Source organism: Cinclus cinclus, chromosome 1 (genome assembly GCF_963662255.1).
Source record: "Cinclus cinclus chromosome 1, bCinCin1.1, whole genome shotgun sequence".
NCBI classification, from domain to species: Eukaryota; Metazoa; Chordata; class Aves; order Passeriformes; family Cinclidae; genus Cinclus; species Cinclus cinclus.
In genome coordinates, this window is record NC_085046.1 from 18,083,759 (window position 1) to 18,111,372 (window position 27,614).

Consider the following 27,614-nt stretch of genomic DNA (forward strand, 5'->3'; position numbering starts at 1 on the left):
GGAAAAGCGGGTCATTCACTTCAAACCAAGACCTTGTACTTCTATCTCCTACCCCAACTACAACAATACATAATCCACCTCAAAGAGATTATAAAGGAATTAGAAGTTCATACTATAATAACAGAACACAGACGTAAATCTGTTAGATGCACACTGTTCATAACAGGTAAGAGGTGAAAATGTTCTTAAAATTGTATTTTAAACAAAGATAAATAGTGAACTATGAAGTTTTGTCATATACCATTTCTTTCCATTGATTTTAATACAGGAAAAGTCCTTTTCTAAATTTAGTTGCTACTGCTATTGCCATTATTACCCATAATAAAAACGACAATTTGCCTGTACCTAACTGCTTTAAACATTGTGGCTTTGCCATCAACTTTTTAAGTACCTGCCTTTTTTTGAAAGAAATACAGGGTTTTTTTTCCTTGAACTATGTATATTTTTATAACTCTTGCTTATAAAGTATACAGTACAAAAAGCATAAAACCCTCCCCACAAGCAAGTATTCAAGCTCCATTACTCTTTCCACCCAAAATAGAAAAATTAAGCAAAAAAAACCACAAACCCACTGTAACAACAAAAAGGGCAAAATTTTGAAGATTCAAAATTTTTTATTTTTTTTTATACGACAAAAGCTTTGAAAGAAACTTCAGAGCAGCAAAGACTTGGGTAGGTAAGAGTGTTCTGTCAGGCCATTCCACACACTGGTTTACTGGAAACAGGAAGCCTCTCACAGCCCCAGATGTGCATAACATTTGGAACAGAGGAAGAACAAACCAGCCAATTTCAATTGCTAAATAGCACACGAGAATATGAAAATGTCATCCAGCTGCACAGGAGTCCAGATTTAGAATATAATTTTACATGTTTAAACTGGTCATTCTCCATGTAGATATTCTGATTTTCAGTTAAGCTAAATTGGGAAAACGTAATTGACACATTCAGCAAAGCTGACATACCTGAGTACCAATTTTGTTTTCTCTGTGTAACAGAACACACAGACAATCAAATCCATACTAGATACCATTTTTTTTATTTTTTTAAGTTAAATCTGTCAAATGTAATTCTCAAAGAACCTATTTTCATGCAACTTTTCCCCCTACACCCTACACCTTCAAAACCTGCATTAGCCTCTAGGTCTATACACAGGTCAATCTACACTACAGCCACGAACAGCACAGTGGCACCTATACACAGAATAAAACTTACTTTTCCAACAGTCCTCTTCCCCCCAGTGTGATTTTCATGACACTTTAAATGATACTATGCTCTTGAAAAGCATACTCAGAATTACAGCTAAAATAATAAAAAGGTATTTTGAAATAAGAAAACAAATCCAATAAATGCCTACCTGAACCCACTGGAGATGAACCAACACTAAGACTTTGTAAACTTCCATTCCTGAGCAAAGTTGGAGATTTTTGAAGACCAGAGCTTGTCACACTTCCTGCAGCAGATGCCACAGATGAAGTTGGGGAAGCAGAAGAAACTGAAAGATGGGAAAGACTTTCTTGACTTTTATTTCCTTTAGGTCTACCAGGCCCATGTTTACTTTGCTTATTTCCTTTCCGTTTCTTCTCTGTTACAGTTTCTTCTTCTATTCCAGAAGTTTGAGCTCGTTTGTATGCTGTAGAAGTAAGGCTTGAATTACTTATGTCTCCAGGTGAGCTGTCAAAGTTTTTAGCTTGGGAAACAGCTGCTGATGATGAAGGGAGACCAATTAAGGAAGTGAAACAATTGACTCCTCCCTCTTGGCTCCCAGCCTCTCCTTTATGTACATCTTTGGTTGACGAAGCCTGTTGAGAATTCGTGAAACTGTCACTTCGCAGATCTGTGTCTGTAAAACTCAAAAAATCTTGGGGAGACTGAACTGAACTTCCAGAAGATGACTTTATGCTCCCAGGAGTGCCCAAAAAGCTTCCTAAAAAAGGAAAGAAGTGCAATTATGTTTTTCCCTGTAGCTAATGAAAATTGATGCGAGGCATAATGATCTTAGAATAAAAAACTTTAATGTGAAAGGACTTTATGAAAATCTTTAACAAGAGCTAAATAATTTTTTTAATAACTCATTGGATCTCCTGCTAATCTTCACTCTTCTGGATATGATTCTCAGACTCCTGTGTGAGATTCAGATTTGCATCTGGGCCACAAACAAGGTGAAAATTAATTAAAGAAGAGTAACAACTTTGTTGGTTAGGCAACTTTAACATCCATGATGTTTTGAAGCCATAACAAACACTTGGTGCAAACTGGAGCAGGTTTTTTTGAACATACACACATATAATAAGAAAGCAGATGGAAATGTGCTATGATCACACACACACTATGCCTGCAATCTTCCTTACCATTCTACCTAAAATCAAGGGCTTGACACACATCAAGACAACAACAATTGGACTTAATTCTCCCTGGCTGAGGAGGAGTTCCACAGAAGAGATATTTTTCAAAAGTACAAGAGAGAAAGTGAAAAACGGTGTACAAAATCGGCATTTTAAGACTTCTTTAGCACTGTCACAGAAACATAAAGATCTTTTGTGTAACAGAATTACATTCCTTCTTCAGTATTTGCAATGCAGTCATTTCATCACTGTATTAGTGCATTCAAGGCAGAAAATGAAGCACTCTTGGGAAAGACAAACATCTACTTGCACTGAAATGCACTAATTTTATACAGATGGGTACTGTTTCACAGAATTCAGACTGACAACAACATCAAGAAAATATTCCTAAATATGACATTAAAATGCCCTTTAAAAACTAGTGTTTTAACATTAGTACTCCACTAAACACTGTTAAGAATTCCATTTAAAATACAATTTACATAAATACACCTATTCAAAAAAATTAAAATACCATTGTTTTGTATTTTAAATAAGTTCTATTAACATCACTTAGTGCATCCCAAAATAAAATGCATGCACATAGTAAAGATCTAGTTTGCCATCTGCAGTAGGATTTTTCTTTAAATGAAGAATTCCAGGAGGCAATCTTCAAAGCTTTGAGAATTTAAACATAAAAAGCACGTCTTCTTCATTCAAGTTAAAAATCCTGAAATAGCGAGAGAGCTCTAGAGAAATTTCACTGCATAAATAAAGAAAAAGCAACATCACAAAGCACAAAAGACAGTTACTAGACACCACACTGAAAATTACTAGAAATTATAGAAGGTCTAGATTGCTGTGTTTCCAAATAACATGTTTTAATAATTAAGGAATTTTTTTAAATCCTTTAAGGTTTTTTTAGCATTTTTTTCAACTCTGACAAAGATACCATAATAAAATTTGCTTTTTAGATGTGTTCATAGTGCATGTAAGTGGGTTTTAGCAAGATCTAAAAGATTTTATATTGCCAATGGTAAATAAACCTTACATACTTTTTACATACCTTCTGTTTCTATATTTCATTGACAAAACAATTAAGTAGAAAGGTCTTTCACTCTGAACAAAATTATAAACTTTATATATCTGCATCTTCAAAAAATATTGAGGGGCCAATGCATCCCATGCATTAGGTAGTCCAGTTCTGTTCTTTAGCCAGTGCACTGACTAAAAACCATCAGTATTATTCCCTTAAAGAGCTAAGACATCTAGACTCAAATTCATAATAAAGTTGACCCCAGACTAAATTTCTGGCACATAAAGACACTTCTGTTTGCAGCAAAAGAGAATAACCTAACAAGTCTGAGCAAAAGTATCAGTTCTGCCTTTTAAAAATGGACAACTTTTTTTTCATGTTATAGCAACAAACATCTTTACCCTGAAAAAAGTTGGGTTTTTCCTTAAAGTGAAATAACATTCTCAGTATTGAGGAAAAAAGATTCAGGTTATGCACACATAAAATGTCCAATTAATTGCAAAGCAGAAGTTGTGTTACAATGTAACAATCAGTACCTTGCTGAAAAGGGCTAGCTGCAGTCACAGTTGTTCCTGGATTTCTTCCAGCACCAGGCTTTCGTCCCCTCTGACCTGAGCTGTGACCTGCAGATTTCTTCCCTTTGCTCTCTGACCCTCTAGCCTCTGAAGAATCTTTTCCACTTGAAACGTGTGTAGGAACTTCCTGGAAATTTGCATTTGTAAATCGAGCCGAGGTATCTTCCAACCGCTTCAAGGAGCCTGACATGGAGTTGTTGCTAGTGCTTGTGTATGTCTGGCATTTTCAAGGAGAGAAGAAATTAAAGAAACAAGTCACACAAAAAACTGCAACAACTGTTTAAAGGATCTCATTCTTTCAAACAAACATAGAAGTATTCAAATACTACCGTAAGTAGAAAGAGCAGGATTGGCAGCAGCTGAACTGTGAAGATTTTCAGCAAACAACTCAAGTTGATAAAACATTTTGTGGAAAAAAATGCATAATGGCTTCGGTTGAAATTTTTACTTCACTGAGGTAAACAGAAAAATCTCAGGTCTTTATAGTCGAAATAGGATATCGTTATTTTATGCTTAAAATTAAAAATTAGAAAATAAACTTTTAGTGCTTTTCTGAACACACAATTTTTATTCCTTTTTTTTTGTTAAACTGAAAATGTTGTTCCAGCAGCAGGGGAACTATTGAAGGTACCAGAATCTAAGAACTTGATTTTACAACTTTATAGCCTCAACACCAAACCAAAATCAGTTTCCTGGCATGTGAAGCATCCCCCATTCATCCAATTCCTTAAGAACCACCAAGTAAAGAGAACACATGAGAGAGCTGACTGAGACACACTCACTTCAAACCTGCTCTCTGACAGGTATGAAAACTCTCTTGAGCTCCCAATGCAAATTGCTTCCTCAACCCCTACCCACCCCCAAGAATTCTGACCCTTTTCCTACACTCATACACTCTCCACAGGGCTTTCAAAAACTTCATCTTTAGGTCCACTGTATGTCTGTTAAATTTTGCCAGAATTGTTCCTACTGGTGAACAATAGTCAAAAGAGGTTTCATAGAAAGTAATTAATTAGGTGGGCAGGGAAACTGCATACACAACATTAGGAAACCATACAAGGTTGTACTACTGTTCTCATGATGGAAAAAAGTTGGAGCGGAGTTGTGGTAACAGAATTTTAATAACATAAGAAAGGAAATGAAAGCAAAATCAGGAAAAGGAAAAAAAATCTACTGTTATTTATATGCAAGCCATCTAGTAAAATAGCTGTTTAAAACTTCTTAAAAAAATACGGATCTAACCTAGAAGGTATTCATCTGTTCAAAACGAGCTTGTCTATTTTTCAGTTCTTTACAGAACAGAATTTAAAATAGTATCTACAGTTATCTCCATTAAAGACCACTTAAAACTGAGCATACACACACATTTTCCCTGTCCCAAGTGGGATGCTTGCTCAATTTAGGCCTACAGCAGAATGTTTCTTCATCTTTACATAAAGCTTTGTATAGCAACTATACAAAGTTACCCATATTTTACTAAAATAGCTAAGACATTCACATAAACCTTACTTTCCAATTGCAAATGACACAAGACAACTAAATATACAAGCTTTGAGGAAAGCAAATATTTCAATCTATTTGCATACGAGGCCCAGGCAGTGACAAGTAGACATTAATTTGCAAACACTGTGCTGTGATTTGGTTTGACTGCAAGCCTGAAACCCACTCCTGGCAGATTTTGAAGAATATGCATGCACAACACAGTTCTGCTTTGGAAAATTTTGCTCCCACAGCTGTTTGCATTTCAGAAGGTGCTGTAAGGTGTACTGAAATCTACATGCTTACTCAGAGAATCATGAACGCTAACATGATGAAATATACCCTAAGCACAGAGAGCTGCTGTCATTTTTACGCTCTCCATCTATCACTCTGTGCACCCTGAGGAGTTACACCATCCATCTGCAGCAAGTCTTAAAACTTCTGGGGATTTATGGTAAACATGTAATAACCATGCTTGGTATACATAGTGCATTCCAAGGCTTGAGTGGCCTTTAGCCCTACGCAGATACATAAGGCAGTACCCTTGCAGAGACAGGGGAAGGACCACAGCAAGTAATTCCCCACAAAAAATGCCAGATGGCAAGAGCAGAGTTGCAGCAAAAACCAACCAACCCAAAAAACTGCCAAAACTAACTGGGTTTGCACGGCCAGGCTTTGATAGAGGGGGTGCTATAGGGAGGACTTGTGTGAGAAGCTGCCAGAGGCTTCCTCCATATCCAACAGAGCCAATTCCAGCCAGCTTCGGGACCGACCAAGGCTGGCCAAGGCTGAGCCCATCAGAAATGGTGGTAACACCTCTGTGACAACATAGTGAAGAAGGAAAAACAAAAAGGGATTATGGGGCAGATGTAACTGCTGCCAGAGAAGAGCAGACTGAGAACACATGAGAGAACCAACTCTGCAGACACCAAGGTCAGTGAAGGAGGGGCAGGAGGTGCTCTAGGAACCAGAGCCAAGATTCCCCTGCAGCCCTGCAGTGAAGACCACAGAGAGCCCATGGAGATCCACAGGGATGCCGAGAGGGACCTGCAGCACCTCTAAGAAACCTACATCAGAGCAAGTGGATGCCTGAGAGGAGGCTGTGTCCCCACAGAGCCAGCTCCTGGCAGGACCTGGAGACCTGTGGAGAGAGGAGCTCATGCTGGAGCAGGTTTCCTGATAGGACTTGTGACCCTGTGGGGGATCCACACTGGAGGCAGGCTGTGCCTGGAGGACTGCACCCTGTGGAGAAGCAACCCACGCTGCAGCAGTCTGTGGAGAAGTGTAGCCCATGGGATGGACTTGTGATGGAGAAGTTCATGAAGAACTGTCTTCCATGGGAAGGATACTGGAGCTGGGGAAGGACTCTTCTCCTTAAGCAGCTGCAGAAGCAACCAGTGACAAAATGATCATAATCATTACTTTCCCATCTCCTTGTACTGCTGGAGGGAGCCAAAACAGAGACAAAAATTTTTTACCAGAAGTAAATATGGGGGCTGATGGTGCTTCCCAACTAAGAAGGCAGGCAGAAGAAGAGGTAGCAAAGAATTCAAGTTCCTAAGTTATTTAGTTCTTCCTAAAACATTCTATATCTATGTTCTAAAAGTGAAAAAATGCAGTGCTATTACATTAATCAAAGAGTAGTCAGGTATTTCTTATTTCAAACTTAACTGATTCAGACTGAACAATATTTGCTGTGACATTACAGGGATGCACAGAAGTTCCTCTCAAAATAGCAGAGGCTGGAACCTTAGTAAGATTTCTTGAAATTAAATTCTGGAGAACAAACAGGCAATTCAGCCACACTAACAGAAAGTAAATTCAGTTTACCATGCATGCAGCCTTTCATGATTCTATCTAAAGAAACCACTCATCCAGACAAAAACATGCTTTAAGACATCACGTGCATAAATGGTCATTACCACTGGATTTACAAAGGTTTAACATATTAAAAAAGGAAAAACAAATTCCACTTCAAATTTCAGTTCCCCCCACAGGAACACTATGGTAGCAGAAGTGATTATATGCCACAATAAAGTCATGCAATCAATACAAAGAAAGACTGCTGTGAAACAGAGATCAGGTTCAAATCAATTCTAGCAACTTTATGTAAAAGGACACATAAAAGTAATACATTAATACAATACTCTGAACCAAATATTCATCTTAGAAAAAAATAAAGCTTGTTTCATTATTAAAATTCAAAGTTTTGAGGAACACATTATGAGTTTATAGCCTAGAAAGGCAAATGCATGTAATGGTATTAAAAGGACTTAAGACAAAAACAAAAAAAAACCCCTAAAAAACATAATCACACTTAGGAACCTCTGAACACCCATTTTCCAACTAAAACACCAATAAGAAACTGAACACCAGTCTTCCTGATGATTTGAAGCACTATAAATAAAGGCAATAAACGAAGCAAACAGTTTAGGTGAAGAAAACCCACATGCAAAAGAGTAAATAAACCTAAAAGGGCATGATGATATTCAACTTCCACAATTAATATTCTGGTTTAGTTTAATTTAGTTTAAGTTCTAGAACTAGAGATTTTCTGTTCACTTTAGTGCTTCCTCTAGCTCATGCTTATGACTATACATATGAGTAAACCTCATATCCATGAGTAATTAGGAAAAGAATAGGGAGAACAAAGCAGCCAGAAATAGGCTTAGCAGAAAAAGAGAATCCAACTGTGCCTTTGGCATTAAAAGTGTATTCTAATAGGCAGGTTGCAAAAGATAATAAATATTTCCATATAATTTCTTTCACTTTTACAGAAATATACAGTAACAACACTTTTTGTAAAAACTTATGATGATTAGATAATCAAAGTACAAGAGGGATGTAATTCAAGAAAGATAAGATCATACACAGTATAAAACCTAAACAAAGGTTGTAAAATTTAAGCAAGTTTCCACACAAGTTTCCACAAAGCCTCTGTTACAGGCTATGAATTTTAGAAGTTGTCTCAAGACTCAAAATGAGTATGTTCAGGGGAAAATTAATAAAATGAAATAACCAATCATGTGGACCAGTCAATACTACTCAAAGTGTTCTACAACCTAATTTCAATAGAAACTGTCACACTCTCTGACTGCAATCTCTAACTGCTCTTAAACGAAGCCAGCAAAGTGGTAAATTGACTCTACCTTTTCTTCTATTTTTTGTTACTGAGAGTTTCAGAAAATCACTGACTACAAAGTCTCACTTGACACAACAGCATCAAGAGAATACAGTATAACAAGAAACAAGACCTTTAACACAAGTGTGAGCTACAAATAATGGGATGTTAGCCGGTATGAATTCTCCAGTTAATAATCTTATTACTGAGAATAAAGAAATATGCAAAGCATACTGAAAATCTAACTTTCTTGGAGATTATTACTGAGATTGATACCACTAATTGAGAGAATTCTTTCAAAGACCAGAGGAAGTTGGTATTTCAATCGTTTCACCCCTTCCTGATGAGGTCTTGGTGTACCATATGCAAACACACATTTGTTGAATGTAACACCTCAGCAACCAAACCACACACAGTTCAAACAAGCCTCAACACCTTTGCTAAAACACGATGATCTGTGTACTAAGCACAATTCAATTCAAACTACGATTCCCTGACTCTGATGTCAAACATCCCCACATGAATGTGATACATTTTCTCTAACTTTGAAATCAGAAAACCCTCAATAATACTTCCCACTCTCTAATGCTAACGTTAGTGTCATTCTGTTGGTGGATAGCAAAAGTGATTCTTGCTGAGTACAATGAGAACTGTCATTATTTAACCCTGTACATTGCTGCTGGAATTAGGTATTTTCTAACATATCAGCAGGAAGGAAAGGTCAGAGAACCTAACAGAACAACCTGCTAATAAGGCAGATTTTAAGTATATGAAGCACGAGCTGTAATCTCATAACTAGCAGTTTTAAATGCTTACAGGTTCAGTGTCAGCTCAGGAAAGACTTTCTGGAACTTCTCAAATTATTAAATACGCCTCAATTAAGTTAAATTTACTAGAGTATCAACTGGCACCTGACTCACAATTTAAGTACAAAACTCTAAGCCTTCCTCCATATGGTAAACTTCCATGTATTTTAGGATTTTGCATTACAGGAAAAAGTACCAAGAGTGCATGATAACTATAGAATTTGTCCCACTATAAAGCTCCTGTATATATAGTGGAATGATTACATAATGAAATTTTGATAGAAGTAACTGAAGTGGAAGAGGAGAAAAAGCACATTGACTTACTTTTTCTGTAGTTACAGTAAGAGATGGAACCAAAGATGGTGACGACTCCGACTGCTTCTTGTATTTTTGTTTATGTTTATCTTTCTCTTTATATTTCTAGAAGTTGTAAAAGACAATAAAAAACAAATTCAGCTTCCCCTTTAACACAACCCATTCTATATTGCATCAAGTGTTATCAAAATTTAAGAGATACGGCAATAATGCCCTGTGCTATGTTTCATAATATAATTTCATAAAAGCAAATCAAGTATTTATGTTTGTTTTCAAAGCACACAAGCTGAAATTCTTCAATTATAGCCAGCATTTATGAATGCACTGTTGTTAGTAGAACCTATCTTTACAATAATCACTTAACAAAAGAAACTGAAGTAAAAACAGAGACATGGCTTCTGTTTCAAAGACCTTCATTCATTTTTCACCAAAGATTTCTATCTTTCTGCATCTGTGCACCTGCACAGCATTTTTTGTTGGGATACTAATGCAAATTAATGCAAGGTTTTAGCTCTGGCTCCCCTACTGACATCTCCATGCATAAGAACGTGAAATCTGATTTAGACTTCAATTCCAAAAAAGGGACATACATTTTACAGACTAAAGAAGTATTTTCCATGATAAACTGAATAAAATATCAAAAGCCATACAAATCAAATGTGCTTCCTAGAAGAGCTGAGAATGTAATCAGTTTGGTTTAATTTTTGTTTTTTAAAACATGAACGAAGCATTGGCAGCGTGAACAAAATTGTGCCAACAGAGAGAAGATAACTTCTTATCCAAGAGCCTTTATAGTATAACAGAAGATTTCTTCATACTGGAAGAAATCAATTTCTGGGGGATTACAGAATCAGACCCAAACTGTGTTTGTTTGAATAGTTTACACAAATGTTATACAAAAACAGCCAGTCTGACAAAACTAAAAATTAAACTTAGAACACAGAAGTTCAGTATTTTGTCCAGTCTAATCATAAACAAGTAATTTCTTTTTTCCTTAGCAATGCTTTACTTAGACAGTGTCAGAAGATGCAAAGAAACTGCAGCTGTTAGAGAAAGTTACTTAGAAGTTAGTGGCATGAAGTGTTTTATTTCTTTAATTATCTATTTGTGTAACTTTTGTGAACTAACATGGAACTCTGCAGAACAGCACAATTTATGGTTGTTTGTTCAGACTGCTTGTACAGAGAGCTAGTTAAAAACGTGCATACATATGGATTGGGATTGACACAAGGGGTTTAAAAATCCTGTTGAGCAGCTTGAAAAGACGTGTAAGTGAACAGCCATATGAAAACTCAGTAACTGTTCTGAATCTTAAAAATTACCCATGCTGATCTTTCTCTAACTATCAAAATGATTGTCCAGCCTTTCAGAAGAACACAATTTGTTCAACAGCAACTGCACAACCATCTCACCAAGCAGCAGGATAAGATACAATACATGCATCTCAGGTATGACCAAGTATCATCTATTCCTGTCACAACAGAAGAATTATCAGAAACTTACTTCATGGAATCAGCCTGAGAGAGTAAGAGAATGGGTTCTCTAAATCTCTATCTAGTACAGTAGAATGGGTTAACCAACAACCTAGACACAAAGCTGAAAGCAAAACACTTCTATCTCTATGAACTGTAAATACCAGGTGACTGACTTAGAGACCACCTTGTCTCTAACCAGCCCAAATCCATTTAACTAAATTAGTTTTGCCAGGAATGAAATACAATTTAACTAAGAAAATTCATAAATCAAGTAATAGCAGCACCAAAATATTATGTAAAACTATACTTGCTAGATACAATATACAAAGTTCTTTTAATTCTTGTACACTTCTTGAAACACAGACAGGTACACTTCAAAAAATTGGTGGGGATTTCTAGGTTTGCGTTTTTACACATTCAAGTGAACTTGGGGATTTTTTTTCCACTCTGCCAAATGGATAGAAATATGGAGTTTTGCCCTTCATAATAAAGTAAGCAGATGATATAATTACAATGACATACACCATAAAGTAGGTTTTAAATTTTTGAAACCTAATATAGTCTTGTTGAAGGAACTTTAGATCAGGGAGGTTGTGCTTGTTTGCTTTTGTGTTTTTCTTGAGGGGAGATTGATTGTCTCTTTTTAGACCTGGAAAACACATTAGAAAGAAAAAAAAAACTACTGTGGAGAGGAAGGATTCAAATGCACTGCACAGTGTTGTCAATAGCGTCTTAAATGTAACAGTCCCCAAAGTGCTAGGCATACTAACAGGAAAGAAAGCAGGAATCAAGGAAAAACAGAAGCATCTACACCAAGACTGCCATGTTATACACTGATTCTGTTGATCCTAAAGACTTTCACCAGTGCTAAGTTACCAAACTTACTACATGATCAGTGGATGTGTTAAGAAAAACTTGAGTACCAATTTCACTGAACTCCAGAGAAGCTTCAAGAAGGAAGCTACGGAATGGCTAACCACTGCCTGAGTTTCTTTGGCTTTTATCATTCTACTGGGAAATTCAAATCATCCTAAAGAATTATTTTTATTTATAATTTTGGAGTCAAGGGGTAATGACTTTAGTACACTTTAAGATTAAATTTCATAACAATACCAGTAAAAAATAAGAAAACTCTTAAATTAACACGGTTTACAATATTTTCTGTCAACTTCATACTGTTCTTTTACTTCCAGTGTTAATTTTCATCTAAAAGGCAAAAACCATAAAATTCTGATCAAAGGAACACTTAGGAGGACTTCAAATTACATATTATAGCATACTCAAATCAAAGTAGTCCCTACACATAAGGAGGTGTCAGGAAGGACAAGGGGCACAAGAACAGCAGGAAGGAAGGGAGCATAAACAACTCTATGTCCAGAAAGAATATGCTTGATTTCTGTAAAGTGAAGCATCAGTACCAACATCAAATTCCTCTCCCAGATCCAAACCATCATGACAAAGTTTGCCAGGACAGCTTACCAAGGTTACAACTTTCAACTCAAAGCCACTGCATGGGTAACCCATCCAAAGGCCTTCTGCATACAAAGATATGTGATATCTCATTCACAAGATACCTGCTGTCCTTAATTCTACATTTCCTCTTCCTTTTAGGTTATACCTCCTCTCACCATTTTTCCTTTTTTTTTAATTCTTCTTTTTCTTCCCAAGAAAAGTTGAGAAGTGTTACTTCTGAATGTGAGTTGACTTTAAATGCATATATCAAATAACTCAAGAACACTGCAGGGAAATCTCTGAAATAAATGCTCAGCTTTTACACTGTTAAGAATAAAAATTTCTACAACATGCTGCTGCTGAAGAACTGCAGCTCCCACAAAATGACTTCCTGCCATTGCACCCTCTTCTACCGCAAAGATGCATAAAAAGTATAAGAAGAGTTCTGAGATATCCAGTTTGGAATTCAGAAAAGGTGTAGCAGAGGGACATTAATTCCCACAATATTTAACAAATATGACAGCTTTCAATCAAGTCTCCCTCAAAGGCCACACAAACTAACCATCTTCCCTACTGGCAGAAAAACAACAAACTGTTAGCTCCTCATGGACAACTCTGCATGCCTCACTTTTGCAAGATCTCTACTGCATCACAGCTCTAAAAAACTCCAAAAAAACATAGCAACAGCTCACCAAGATAAACATTCATCCATAAAACCACATGGGAACCCCCCCATTCTAAGGAAGGTAATGATATCAAATATCTGATCTTTTACAAGCTTTACTGCAAGGAAAATAAAGGACAGAAATTACTCTTAACAAAGACTGAAAATTGTATTGCCCATGAGTGAAAGCTAAAGGAACATTAACAGCAGGCACAACACATGTATCCCATTTATATACTTAGGAATGAGTTCAGATCTTCCAAACTCTGGTGCAGAGCTGATAAATGTAATCTGTACATTCTGCAAAACTAAGATTTAGCAGAAAACACAATTCCAAGGAACAATATATTAAAAAAATAAAGTGCCAACAACAAAATTGACAAAGGAAACTTTAATCTTGGCTCACAAGCAAGATAGTTGAGCAGACCAGGTTCAGGCAGCTCCTGAAATCTTTCTTACTGTAAGAAAAATAAGGCATGATTGCCACGCAGACATTGGGTAAACACCTCTAACAATATTCATCCTGAACAACTTGAAGAGCCCAGATTTATGGTGCAGCTAAATACCAATACAAAATGCCTCGAGTGTGTACATCATGATTAATCAGAAAGCTTTACCTCTCAGCAAGGATCTCATTTTTGGCTTTTGTTTCTCATCTAAAAAATTATGTAATCCCTTCTTAACTCCAACAGCTACATGTTGCTAGACAACAACACAAACATGGTGCAAAATTTCTGGAATTCTACAGCACCTTCTGTACATTGCTTTCCTGTAAAGCAGGGGGTAGGGGAATGAAGAAGGGGAAGGAAATACATTCTGATTGCTTCTATTTCTCCCACAAAGATTCAATCTACAAAATTATTCCATAATACGGCTTCATAAATACACTTTGGTCCCAATTCTTTTTTTTTAGCTCGTTTACTAGTTTCATCACTCTAAAGATCAGCACTTGCTCACTCATTTTCTTTAATTTACTTTCAGAGAAACATTTGTCAGATGAGCGAAAGAGACCAGCATCTCATCAGAATATCTAATTAAGGATACATGTGTAACTACATTTTAGCTCTGATCTGTCACCAGCAGAAGAGATGTTATAAAATGTATCTTGACTTCACAAGTTTGGAAAAAAGGAGTAAGACAAGTAAAGAACAGTTAACTTCTAGTGAATCAGAATTATTTCTAGTACAGATGAAAACAAATGAGTTCAGCTTTTCTTTTAAATGGCATTAATAATTCATAACATTTCCACGTGGAAGTATCATTGAACTTGTTGAAGGCATTCACACCTACTTGCAATTCATTTTTGTCTCAGGAATGCATGGCCCTCTTGAAAGGGGTTTCTACAGGAGTTTATTTGATTAAAATACATTCCAAAGTTCACCATTTAACACTACACTGTTACAAAGGAAGAAGATGATTTTCTGACCCCACTCTCACCTTTCTCAGAGTGCTTAGCTTGTCAGACCTTCCGTCTGCCCACTCAAACTGCAGAACAGCAGCAACAAAAGATCAAGTGGAGAATTTTCTGTTGTTTTAGTGAACTACATTAGTTCTGTGAAGGAACACGAAAGATGGACAGTACCAGGCACAAGAGACGGATGCAGAACAGAGAAGCAAGAGCTCATGGGCTTAGGGAACAAGAGACTAACTTCTGTTTTGGAAAAACTAAAACACCAGCAACAACCAGTCCTTCCAGACCAAACTCTTGAGTTCACTTTGAATTACTGCATTTTTATGCCTTCTCTATCATAAAAATCTTTACCCTCCACTACCTTTGGCTGTTCCAAGGTTTTAAACCTCAACAACATTTTAAAATCTACTTTCCTTATTGATTATTGTAAGCAAAATCATCTGAATGCCTAAACCCTTAATTTTTCCATTGCTGTTTGACTTCCTCAAATGATTCCAGTGCATCAGAATGTTCTATGAGCAGAGTATTCATATTGGTTCTTTTGTCATTTATAGATTCTCTGCACTTTGTGTCACCAAAGACTATAAATCCTGAGCTGTCACATCACAATTAACATCCTAAATGGAAAGTTGTACATAGTTCCTGCTCATCCCAAGTAAGAGGCCAGATCTCCTTGGCCTCTTATTTGAGACTACTCGCTATTAGTAATATAGCCATAATAATTTCAGAATGAAAGATGACCACAGTGCCCAAGTTTCAAACTCAATTCCTAATTTATCATATTTTTATAAGAACAGCCCTTGCTCCAGCATTCATCTAGCTAACATTTTGAACGGTATAACTGGTTAAAAATCGAGTGCAGCAGCACTGCTGCTGCAGTCACAGTAATAAAAGCATACAGGCAAAAGAGACTTTACAGGAAGAGGTAGGATACTACTGCCAGCATTATTCATACACATACACCTCTAAGCGAACACCTGTTCTTAAGAACCAGTTCTTGATTCAGTTACTTAAAATACCCTCACTTAAATACAGGAATAATGGTTATAATTTAAACTGTTAGTGGTAAAAAGACTTAAGAATCAATGATAAAAATGCCATCCAAAGCTTCTGTGAGGTGCAAGACTACCAACTCTTATCCAGAATGAGCTACTCCTTTGATAATTAACACTAAATTACAGTGCTTCTGTTATTTGCACAGTTTAATATTACTTGTTAGTAATGGATATGCAGTACGGAACACTTGAGTAGCACATTCAAAAATGGTGCAAGATTAATTAAATCAACGCACCTATGTATTGTCGGTGCTCACCTTCACTCATTCCCATAAAAATTACAAGTTTAAATTATGTATTATGTTACATACTGTGAAATGCTCCACTGTCTGCAAAGTAATGTAAAGATACCTGTCAAATATATATCACAAAATAGGTGAGCAGGATGGAATACAGAAGAAATCCATTCAATTCTCCTGTCTCAGTCAGCTTAACATTGCAGACTATCTTTAACTGCGTATGGTCTACCAGAACCCAAAGCATGGTAGGGGCAAAATATACTACTTCATAAAAAGGTATTCAGAATATCTTCTAGAAATTGTTACAAAGCCAAAGTACTAGTAATCTTGTATTAACCCAGGATCCAAAGCCTAGAAAAAAAAGACATTTCAAAGCACCTTCTGCATCTGTAACAGCAATAAGCTATAAGAATTGAAATCATGCTGGTTGTGAATGGGATAGAGTTAATTTACTTGACCTAGTTGGTGTGGGGCTGTGTTTTGGATTTGTGCTAAAAACAATGTTAATAACACAGGAATGTTTTCATTTTTGCTGAGCAGCCCTTATACAGGGACAATGCCTTTTCTCCTTCTCACCCCACCAGCTGATAGGGCTGGAGGTGCACCAGAACCTGGGAAGGGACACAGCCAGGCCAGCTGACCCTAAATGACCAAAGATATCCCATGCCATATGGCATCATGTTCAGTATATAAAAGCCAGGGAAGAAGAAGAAAGGGGAGATGTTCAGAGTGATAGCATTTGTCTTCTCAGGTAACGGTTACATGTGATGGAGCCTTCATCCTGCTTTCCTGGGGATGCCTGAACACACCTGCCTGCCCATGGGAAGTGGTGAATGAATTCCTTGCTTTACTTTGCGAGCATGCACAATTTCTGCTTTACCTATTAAACTGTCTTTATGTCAACCAACAAGTTTTTTTCATTTTTTTTCACTTCTGAGACTCTCCCCCATCCCAAAAGGGAGGAGAATGAGCAAGTGGCTGCATGGGGATGAGCTGCTGGCTAGGGGTTTTGAGTTTATTTTCTTCCACAGTAAAAGTCAGACTAAAATGTGTACTTTGAGATGGAAAAAGACAGTTGCAACATAGGCAGCCTTACAAAATTCCACATTTTGCAGAAGAGTTTTTAGGTATACCTGAGGTGGTATGTTTGTCATTTTGATTTTATAATAATTGACTAATCCCAGCTAACAAAAGCTTAATACTATTGAGGTGTTTGCCATGCTAATGTACACTAAAAGCATTACTCTTTTTTCAGTAATGATGTGTTACTGTAAGGTTAAATAAATGAAGTAGTCAAGTCAGTAATTCTAAAATCTTGAGAACTGAGACGAAAAGTTCCTACTTTTACAAAAATAAAAGAAAACATAAATTAAAATGAGCTTGTATTTTTACTTTTTTTTTCTCAACCACCACAAGAGATCATTGTGCTGGTGCTAGCTCCACTAAATTCCATGCAGTTGATTATCAGGATGACAGTAGTATACACAGAAAACAGTTTTAAGTTAACAAACAGAGAATTTTAGCAAGCAACAAGTCGAACAAGATTGTCACCTTCCTCTTAATCTTGCAGATAAAAATATTTATTACGAAATATATCTGACAGAGTAGCTTTCTAATGAAGTTTTATTCACATAGCCACATGCTGTCAGTTTTCCCAGTTACATTTTCAACAGAATTTCACATGAAGAGATGGATTAAAGACGAAAAATCCACACTTTTACGAAAGTCAGTACAGAACAGGTACCCAGAAATAAAAGTGCTACTCATTGGCAACAACACTAAAGACTGAAGGATGAAGACATCCTCCTTTTTGAAGTAATGGAGCCCACACAAAATTTCAGTTTTAGGAAACAGGAACTGGGTTCTGCATTAGTGTAACTATACATTGAGACACATGTAGTTTATATTTATTGACCAGCTTTTAGAGGTGTTTTAGAGGCATGCTTCTTTCCCTCTGACTGAATAGAATATGGACTAAGTTAACATGGATACACATCACCATTAGCATCTATACCACACAGTTCTTATTCAAACAATGTTTATCTAGTATTACTTCAATAATTACTTAAATTGAAGTTATTTCAAAGTGGTTGTAAACCACTTTTCTTCTAGTTATCTCTAGCATTCTTAAAAATCTTGCTTCAGACATGAAGAGCAGTTGAAAGGATTAAACAGTCAAATATATTAAACTGATTAACAAAACTTATAAATGTAATAAAAATGCAATGCAATACTGCAGCACTGAGATGAAAAGTTACATAACAAGTTAGATAAAAAGTTACATAAAACCCCAAACATCCAAGTAGCATCACTTAGTTTATGAAATTAAGCAATTCACAGAGAAATGACACTATTAGAATTATCTTTAAAACACTCTATACAGCACTATAAAGTGACTCCTTGGGACTAAACCCGTTTTGTTGTTGTTGTTTTTTAAAATAAAAAAGAAACCATTGCTTATGCAGCTGAATGATAACCCAAAAACCTGCAATCTGATCCTGTTTTTACCTATTTAGAATCTTACGTGATGCATAGCAGGTCCATTTTATCTTTTCACAGTAAGTTGTTCAGACAGCAAGGAAATGCCCTGGGAACACTCCATCTGAGTGTTTACAACTTGCCTTGTAAAAGCTTACACAACACATTAAATTCATTAAAAAGAATCAAGCACCTTTCTCCCAAATGAAATTCACTGCCCTGACACATGAGCAGAGGCTCCTTCATAACATATTGGCAAAATCTGGGCAGTTCCAAACCAACACACAGCCTACAGAAACTTCCAGTGCACAGAGATATGCTTTAAATCTTCCCTTCCCATGGGTCCCACAACCCAACTCCCAGCTAGAGCAGAACCTGTGGAGTGTAATGCACTGCCACAGCCTCTTCTTAGGTGTTCAAGTTTCTAGCCACAAAATCAGAAAAACAGTAATGTTTCTTTAAGAACAAGGCAATCAGCAAAAAGATGTCCACAATACATTAGTAGCTCAATGTTTAGGACACTTATCCTGGATCCTGCATTTTAGGTTCTCCTCTGAAGCTCTCCAACTTCTGTGATAGTGACAAGAGGCTCCTTGTCACTATTTTATTCTTTTTGCCTCTTCGATCGCAACTTCTTAGACATCTGCAGTCTTCAGTCATGAGCCCATTTTTGTTTAATTTATATTATATGAGCCACTACAGCAGAGTTTTAAATTTTTCGTTCCTGCTCAGCTCAGACCAAAGCACTTCTAGTAAAAAGGCACCTGTGTAATTCAGCTGCTATATAGTAGTTACTTACTACATAATACATTCACATTTTTCAGACATCATAAATATATAAAGCAAGTAACGCCTGATTTTCATGGTAGTAGCAAAAAAAGACTTCTGCTATACAAAGGTCAACTTGACATATGCTTAGTTCCTTCTTTAGTACTTCCAAATATAAGACTGCCAGTAATATTAAAACAAGGCATTCTTCCACAGCCTCATGGTGGCCTAAGTTTTCCCAAGAAAGCCTGAGTAAACACCTGGGCCCTGAAGAAAAGGGATATTCTAACGGAATGTCAAGCAACATACTACCAATCCTCTTTATAAGGCACATAGCCTCATCACCAATCATTTCTAAATAGCATCTCTGCCACAGAAACTAACAATGCTTAGGCAGCACTAATCAGAATATAATGAAGCTATTTATTCTGTAGCTTCAACATCATCAGGCAAATTAAATCATACCAAAGGTTTGGTTAGATTTGTTCAGAGGTTTAATTTTTATATTATTATTATCATTATTATTATTACTACTACCTTATTTATTTCTTACCAATTTTGTTGGCGGAGTGGCCAGAAGGGACTAAACACATACCATGGAAGAGAAACAGGCTTTCAGCTGAGTCTATTTTTAAAAATGACAGTTACTGATATTAACATTTCCAGACCAACCTCTTCTTACTGCAGTGTAGTATTTCACATGCACAAATGGATAATTTTTGAGGTCTTAGTAAGAAAAGTGGTTCCAAACCACAACTCACACAGCTACTGCTTGGCAAAACAGAAAGCTTTAATGATGCCTACAGATCAAATTATCCAAATTTCCAAAGAACAAAGATGAAAGATAAAGCAGAAACTAGTGGCCTTGAGGGGGATGTGGGTGCCACACACACACAAACACTACTGTATCTGTGAAGAAAGATCTAAATATTTGCGGCAATATGACAAAAATCTATATTCTCAAAGGATTTACAAAAGAGGAAATAAGGTAAGTCACCCTAAAAAAATACCCTACTCCTCCAAGATACTTCATACAGTAAATCAAACATACAGCATAAGCTGAAAAAATAGCTGACACCATTGACTGAACACTATCAGTTTTAAAGTCCCTCCAAGCATACCCTGTAGATTTCACAGGTATGAACTGGGAAGCATAGTATCTTCAGTCAAATTCATTTAATAAAAACAAAAAATAAAACCCAAAATGAAACAAAAAAAACCACAAACCCACCAACTTACAAGTTTAGTCCATGTGAGTAAAAATCCATGCATGTACTTTGATAAAATGTGACCTGAAATATGATAGTAGCGAAAAACTAAGAAAAAAACAAGGCAAATACTAGTAAGGGTTTACCATGCAGCTAAATCTGTAGTCTGTAATTCAAAATTGTTTTTTTTCTACCAATGTATTACCAAGAAAAAAATATGTCTGCTAAAACCCCATACTTTTATTATATTAGCCCTAAATTTAGATTTAGAGGTACAACAGCATCACAGCTCACACTTTTCTGCTTTACCAGATAAAGAAGGAATGATTCACCTACACCATTAAACAAGTCTAAAGATTAGACTTTTTAGAAGATTATCCAAGAACAACTGGGAATCAACATTCATCCAAAATGGAAGGGATCTTAAAATCCAAATCAAATATTAAGGAGACAAAGAGTCCAAAGACTGACATTTGCTATCCAATTTCCTGTTTCTATAAATATAGCTCCTTTGTATAATACACATTTGGTCAAAAGATTCTATTTCAATTTTTAGGTAATGATTTTTAATAATGTAAAACTAAATTTACCCATATCCACATAAAATCCTATTAAGCTATATGTACAGAACGTGTGCTAGTGAGCAGTTTTGCATGTATCCTTACAGGCTAAAAAATGTACCAAAGTGTATTTGCATTATTGTGTCTGTTATCACCCTCTGTTGAATTTAGATGACAAATTTCCGACAGACAACTGTTAATGCAGCAGTAATGAAAAACTAAAACAGTAATCATCACAGATTTGAAATTATTTTTTAATAATATTCAAAGTCCAATCATTAAAAGAATATACCAGCATTAGAAATAGGCAGTTATGTTCTTTGTACCCTCACAGCAAGATTTCCCAGCTGAGTAACAAGGTATTTTGCCAGCACAGTGCGTGTGACGATTGGTACCAGTAAAATGTGTCAAGAAGAGAGGTCAGTTCTTTGATGAGAGAAAGATATAACAGGTTGAAACATAAGGAATTAGATGCACATGTTTAGCCACACAGCTGCTAAAACATCTACTGCTGGTTTTCTTCCCCATGTAGTCACAAAGGGTATACAAAAAAACATTCTAGTAGAAAATTAGGGCAAAGGAAGTTGCATGGAACAGCCTTCCCAAAGGATATGTTTCAGTATCTCAAAACTGAATACAAACAGAAATAGAAAAGTGCATAAACAAGTGCCTCTGAAGAGGTTTCCTCATTGGATACCAGTACCTATGTTAATTATTATTCAGTGCTTCAGAACAAGATTTTCTTCACGCTTTTCAGCAAAAAGTAAATTTACCAGAAATTACTTAAATTTACTTTTAAGCAGAAGTGCCACATAATTAGCAACGACAAATCCACTTACTTTTTTCTCCTTCTCATGATGTTTATCCTGAGAGTGAGAGGAAGAATCACTTAAACTTTGATCATATGACCTATTAGATCCCCGTTTGCTCTTTTTCTAAAAAGAGAAAATATATTTATGGACAGAGAAAAGGAACCATTTGAATAAATAAAAAGTACAAAGCATTTCCACTGACAAGATTCCTTATTACTTGAAGAAAAAAACTTCACTGCTTCAGTTACTGGAAAGGTAACTAATTACTGACACTAAAATTCACAAGGATGTACACCAGGAAAAACGTCTATCCCAGTATCAACTTCTACACCTCCCACAAATTTGCAAGATATGCTTTCCACAGAGAAATGAAATATGCCACTTTTTAAAGATTAAAAGATGTTAGACATATTTTCAAGTTTTCATAACATAAAACAAAGGATGCTGCTCAAATAATTATCACATGAAGCCACAGTGATGCCCTGACACAGGCTTGAAATGCATTGTAAGGTGACTTCATGACTTATTTATTATTCAAGCAATCTGTCTGGTATATTTTCATTAAAATGGACTAAAAACCAGGATACAGAATACTACAGTCATGTCTGTGATTAAAGTGGCAGATGTAATTGCCTGTAGTTCTATAATGTCTGAGAGCCTAGTTCAGGACTGCAAATACCTTATGCTAGGCCAGTGTTCTAAATGTTGGTTTTCTAGTAACTGAGGAAGCATTTAAAGGCACTTCAGGCCACTCTTTTGTCAACCAGTTTTCAGTGGAATAGTAGATGTAGAACACCCACCATCTTCAGCAGTAAATACTAAGCACCTGTATTTACCAGGCATCAACAGTCACAATAATCCTGAAGAAAAAACTGAAACACTCAGAACAATCTTGCCAGTCTTTACTGTTCTCACCACCATAGCTTCATAAGGGAAAGCTAGCTAATTATATGTCAAATATAATTATGTCTTTATCATTAGACTTGGTTTTTAAATAAACATACCTGCTCTCAATCACAGCAGCACTGCAACATTGAAATCAAAGGGGTAACAGTGTAAGGGTTTGCCATCACCACTAAATAAAACACCATTTTCGCTCTTTTTATATATACTCAGCTCAAGATAGTTTTAAAAAATCTTAGCTTAGTAAGGGCCTAGAAAGCCCTAACTTATCTTCATTATGAAGCAAATTCATCAGTATTCACAAAAGCACAAAACTAACCTCACCAAGCTTATCTTCTAGAAACTAAAATGGTTGAGTTGTCCTGTGTTTTTACTTCGCTGCAACCTGTCACACCTAGTATTCAACGTTTTTAGCAGTGAAAATAAGTAGCCTGCAAGTTAAGCTATACTTACAACAGTACTTGAACATAAGTCTGTATATTTTAGTATTAATAAATAACATTTCTTAAACATCAGTTAGCCCCTCAAGTCCACACATTCACACATGTACACAGAAACAGGTATCTAGAACTGTCAAACTCGTAAGAAGTGAAAGGAAAGACTCCAGAGGTCTGATCCCAAATCTATTGCATTAACTGAGAAATCTCCACGTCTTTCATTTCTTGTTTGCTTTTTAAAAATCAAACCTCAAGACACTTCCTTAAGGTTGTGTTTCAGAGAACTTACAAGACAGGAATACTCACTGGCTATATAATGAGAGATAGGACAAAAGAGGTTGGGCAGAAGAGTAACAGAAGCAGAAAGAAATTGAGTGCTTCGTTATTCTCTAGAAGTAGTATTTTCTAGTCTATTCCAAAATGGACTGAATTCCTAGAAGGCACTTAAACAAATAGCAAAAGAAAACATTCCAGGAACTCAATGAAAAAAACCCACTAAATGTGCATGCTATTTCTGGCAGAGAGGTAAAACCCACACATCTATAAAATAACCACTTTTAAAAACATTTCCAGCTAGTACTTCTGTAACTGTGATTAAAATATTGTTTTAATGAAATACAATCTACTTTTTGAACTACATGAAAATATTATTTCTAGTGCTAATGGCAATTCAGAATAAAAAAAGTAAGTCAGTAACATTTATTTATAGAATTTAATAAATACATACCAGTTTATTAAAATGGTATTTACAGTAGCCACAGTATTGGACGTTATCTGCACCATTGCCTTCCTCTTCACAAAGAAGTCCTGCAAATTGTGCACTAAAAATAAACCAAACAACATTCAAGGAAAACCATTTTACACCAGTTTGTACCACAGTATCACACCTGATAACATATGGATGCTTGTATCTGCAATTAATAAGAGATTTCCACACAAATAACTTCCAATGGCATGTGAGCACATAACCAACCTTTGTAGCCCAGGGAAAAATATGTATAATTCATACTTTGGCCTGCTGCCTCTTTTCAGAATCTTTAAACCACTCACACAAGCCTACAGCTTGCAAATCTACATTTACTATGCAGCTACTTGCACAAACAAATAATCAAAGCAATCTACAACGACTTTTTGCTCAAATTCAAGCAAAAATAATTACCTAAGGAAAGAACAGCTTTTAACAAAACCATACAACGGTTCCAAAGAAGAGTTTTTTCAGAACTTGCATTTATGCTTCTCTGATTTGCCATGAAAATTACTGGGGTTTTTTAATCTAACTTGAATTACATACTAAATCAAACTGCATTTACTAGTTTAAAATACTGTGGCAGGCTAATTTATTTTAAAAGGATCAACACTTACAGTTTGCATCGACTGGACTAATTATTACCTTATTCTACTATAATTTTTCCAAAACAATTTTCTTTTTCACTGTTCATAATGTTTATATATTTTCTTTATCAAAACCAAGTTAGATATTAACAAACCAAATATCGTTACATTTTCCATGTAATTTTCATTCCCATAAGTTGGCATTTAATATTCTTCCTTTCATTTCTTTCTCTTAGGGAATTTTCTCCCATATGTTGCTAGGAGACAACAACTACTGGATGCTTAAGGGAGACAAAAGAAGTTGCCAAACTCAGGGGAGGAGGGCACCTGGCTGCACTTCTCTTATCTGAGGGTTTCTTGGAGGGTGGCAAAGATACCTGAGAATGGGGCTGGGGCAGCTGCTGGCTCTGGAGAGCTCAGGGAGGGGAGAGAGGCTGGGGTGCTGCGGGGGGAATTTGTCACCACTGCGGGGTTCAGTCTCCTGCTGCCCTTCTCCTACTGGGAGTGCTCCGCTCCTACGAGCGGCCGCTGCGCTGGGCCCTTTTAACACCCACAAACAGGGGACCCTTCGCCTATCTGCTAATTTGCTAATAACCTAATCTGCTCAGGTGCCACCCCAGGATCCCCAAGCCCCATCCCATCCCCAAGGGAGCGTCTCTCTGCCCTGTTCGGGAGCTGGGCTGCAACCGCCCACCTCTTTTTCTCTGCCACAAGTCCTCGTTTTTGGCTACGCTGTAGCCCCACTGCCGGGACATCCCTGCGGTTCCAGCTACAACTGAGGAGTTTCCAATAAATCTCATCTACCACTCCGGGACTGTGCTCGTCCCTGCCATTCCATCTTGCCGCTCCCGAGGGTCCTGCTGGGGCAGCAGCAATGACTGTAACAGGGGGTTTGTGAAGCAAAGCCTTTCTCCCGTCCCTTCCCGTCTGGAAGGCACGTGCTCCCCGAGCCCGCGCCACAGCTCCCCCTGCAGGCGTGGGGGAATCACCGCACTTCCCTGCCGGCCGGGAGCCAGCAGCGCCCCTGGCGGCTGTGCCCGGAACTGCACCCAGGGGAAAGCGCTTAGAGTGAGAGGAGGCTGTTCATTGGGGTTTGTGGTTGGCTCTCTGCTTTTTGTTTGTTTGCTTTATGATACACACACATACACTAGTACAGAACTGTTACTCCTTTCCCCATATCTTTGCCTGAAAGATCCTTAATTGTAAAGCTATAATAAATTGGGGGGGGGGGGGGGGGGTCATCGTTTCCATTCTAAGGGAGGCTCCTGCCCTCCTTGCCAGACACCTGCCTTTCAAACCAGGCCACCATAATAATGCAATGTTACAGTCAAAATTATACACAGGAGTATTCAAATGAAAGAAGAATATATAACGTGGTTCATTTTCACTCTTTTTTTAAATATGTTCTTGGAAAATCCAGAAATACTAAATACATGCACATCTACAGCTGATATCAACTAGAAAAAATAATTAAGAGGATGTCTTTAAGCAAAGATCCATTGTTTCTAAGCTTCTCTTACAAAAAATGCACTCAAGCTCATGTATCCAAGTGTTTGAAACGAAAGAGACTTTTTCATACAAGCCCTTGGATGTATACATTTTTTTCACATCTGTAAGTAATCCCTTTACATGGTATGCACGCTTTGAGGAATACATCCATTTTCACCATAAAAAGAAACTTGACATTGATCACATCCAATGAAGAATTAGATGCTTGTGAAAGAATAAAATGTCTGAAGTAGTCTAGCAATTAAAAGAAAAAAAATAAACGAAGAGTTGCCAAGATTATCAGCACCAAAACAATGGAATTAAAGCCTTCAAGATCTCCACAAGAAATACAAATTATCACTTGGGTACACTGAAGAAAATACATTTAAGAGATTTAAGTTGATGTGCATATACCAGTTCCGAGTAAACTGGTCATGAAGCAGCATACTGGGGCAGTCATACAACAGGTAGGTAAATCCACTGATTATGTAGCTAGATAGCCTATAAAGATCTGTCTACTACTGTGGACAGTAATAACTCCAGCTGAAATTGAAGAAACAAATAATGCCTGCAAATTTTGGAGTGGAACTCTTTTTGCTTCCTTTTACCTGCTGACATGTGGTTTAATCTAATTATCCAGCCTCTTTTAGAAGTCCAAAAAGCAAAACAAGCATCTCCTGAATGCAAGTCTAATGCTCCTAAATATCTTAAAGTGGAATGAATCAGATGGTGGAGGGCACAGCTTTTTTCCTCCAGTAATAACACATGAAATCTGAATAGTTCAGGATGATTTGTATCATTTAGATAAAACCAATGAAGTGCGTTACTCCCAAATGTTTGGAAATCCATATGGAATGAGTGAGTCTAGTGCATTTTAACGTACAGCTCAGTAATTTTTCCACTGTTTTACCAAAAGCAAACATCAAAATCAGTTAGCAGGCAATGCTAACTGTGTGTCTTCACACTCCCATATCCCATGAAACATTCTCTAAGAAAAATAACCTAAGAACAAGGAAAAAAACCCTAACTCCCTTATTCACAGGAGCACACACCATTTAATACCACCCAAGGGAGTACTAACAGACAGTTTTTGCAGCTCACAACAAAATCTATGCTGCCACTGCCATTTTGTTAGTGAACACTAATATAAAAACAAACCACTTTACTGTACTTCTTTACTCAAAGATGTACTAAATAAGGAGTTTATTCATTACACTGTGTGTATTGATTCTTTCTGGAACATCAGAGATACTAAATAATAAAATATACTTACCATGTTACGTGAAAAGCTTGTCGACATCCATGTTTATTACATGTCATACAAGCACCAGTGGCTGCTTTACTTTCTCTGCCTTGTTCATCACAAATATAGCATGTCTATCAAAGAGAAAAGACTTAATTTGATAAGAAGCATACCAATAAATTCTATGTTACAGGAGATTCTAGGTTGGCAACTATTGAATTTTGCAGCTAAGCTGGTGTAAGAACTTCTTTATGAAAGCCTAGTCATGCTTCTTAGCAAAACGAGATCACCTGGTAGACTCTTGGGATTTATGTGACACTTCAGCAATGTTAAGGCAGTACAAATACTAATTTGCTTACATTTCATACTACTGTCAACCAGCCAAAGGGTTAAAGAGCCGCAGGTTAATAGCATCAACTGTCCTTGCTTTCAAGTT

At 36.7% G+C, this 27,614-nt stretch overlaps 1 protein-coding gene across 4 annotated transcripts in view; it reads right to left on the reverse strand.

Moving 5' to 3' along the window:
• The window catches only part of MLLT10 (MLLT10 histone lysine methyltransferase DOT1L cofactor), a 124,791-nt gene that overhangs the window by 56,660 nt on the left and 40,517 nt on the right, over window positions 1–27,614 (reverse strand). For all 4 annotated transcript variants that reach the window (XM_062507428.1, XM_062507420.1, XM_062507412.1 and 1 more), the window contains 6 exons: window positions 27,209–27,312; window positions 23,843–23,936; window positions 21,803–21,898; window positions 9,663–9,758; window positions 3,894–4,149; window positions 1,355–1,924 (listed from right to left, as the gene is read on the reverse strand). In XM_062507428.1, coding sequence (XP_062363412.1) covers window positions 1,355–1,924; window positions 3,894–4,149; window positions 9,663–9,758; window positions 21,803–21,898; window positions 23,843–23,936; window positions 27,209–27,312 — 1,216 coding nt within the window. The remainder of the gene's footprint in view (window positions 1–1,354; window positions 1,925–3,893; window positions 4,150–9,662; window positions 9,759–21,802; window positions 21,899–23,842; window positions 23,937–27,208; window positions 27,313–27,614) is intronic.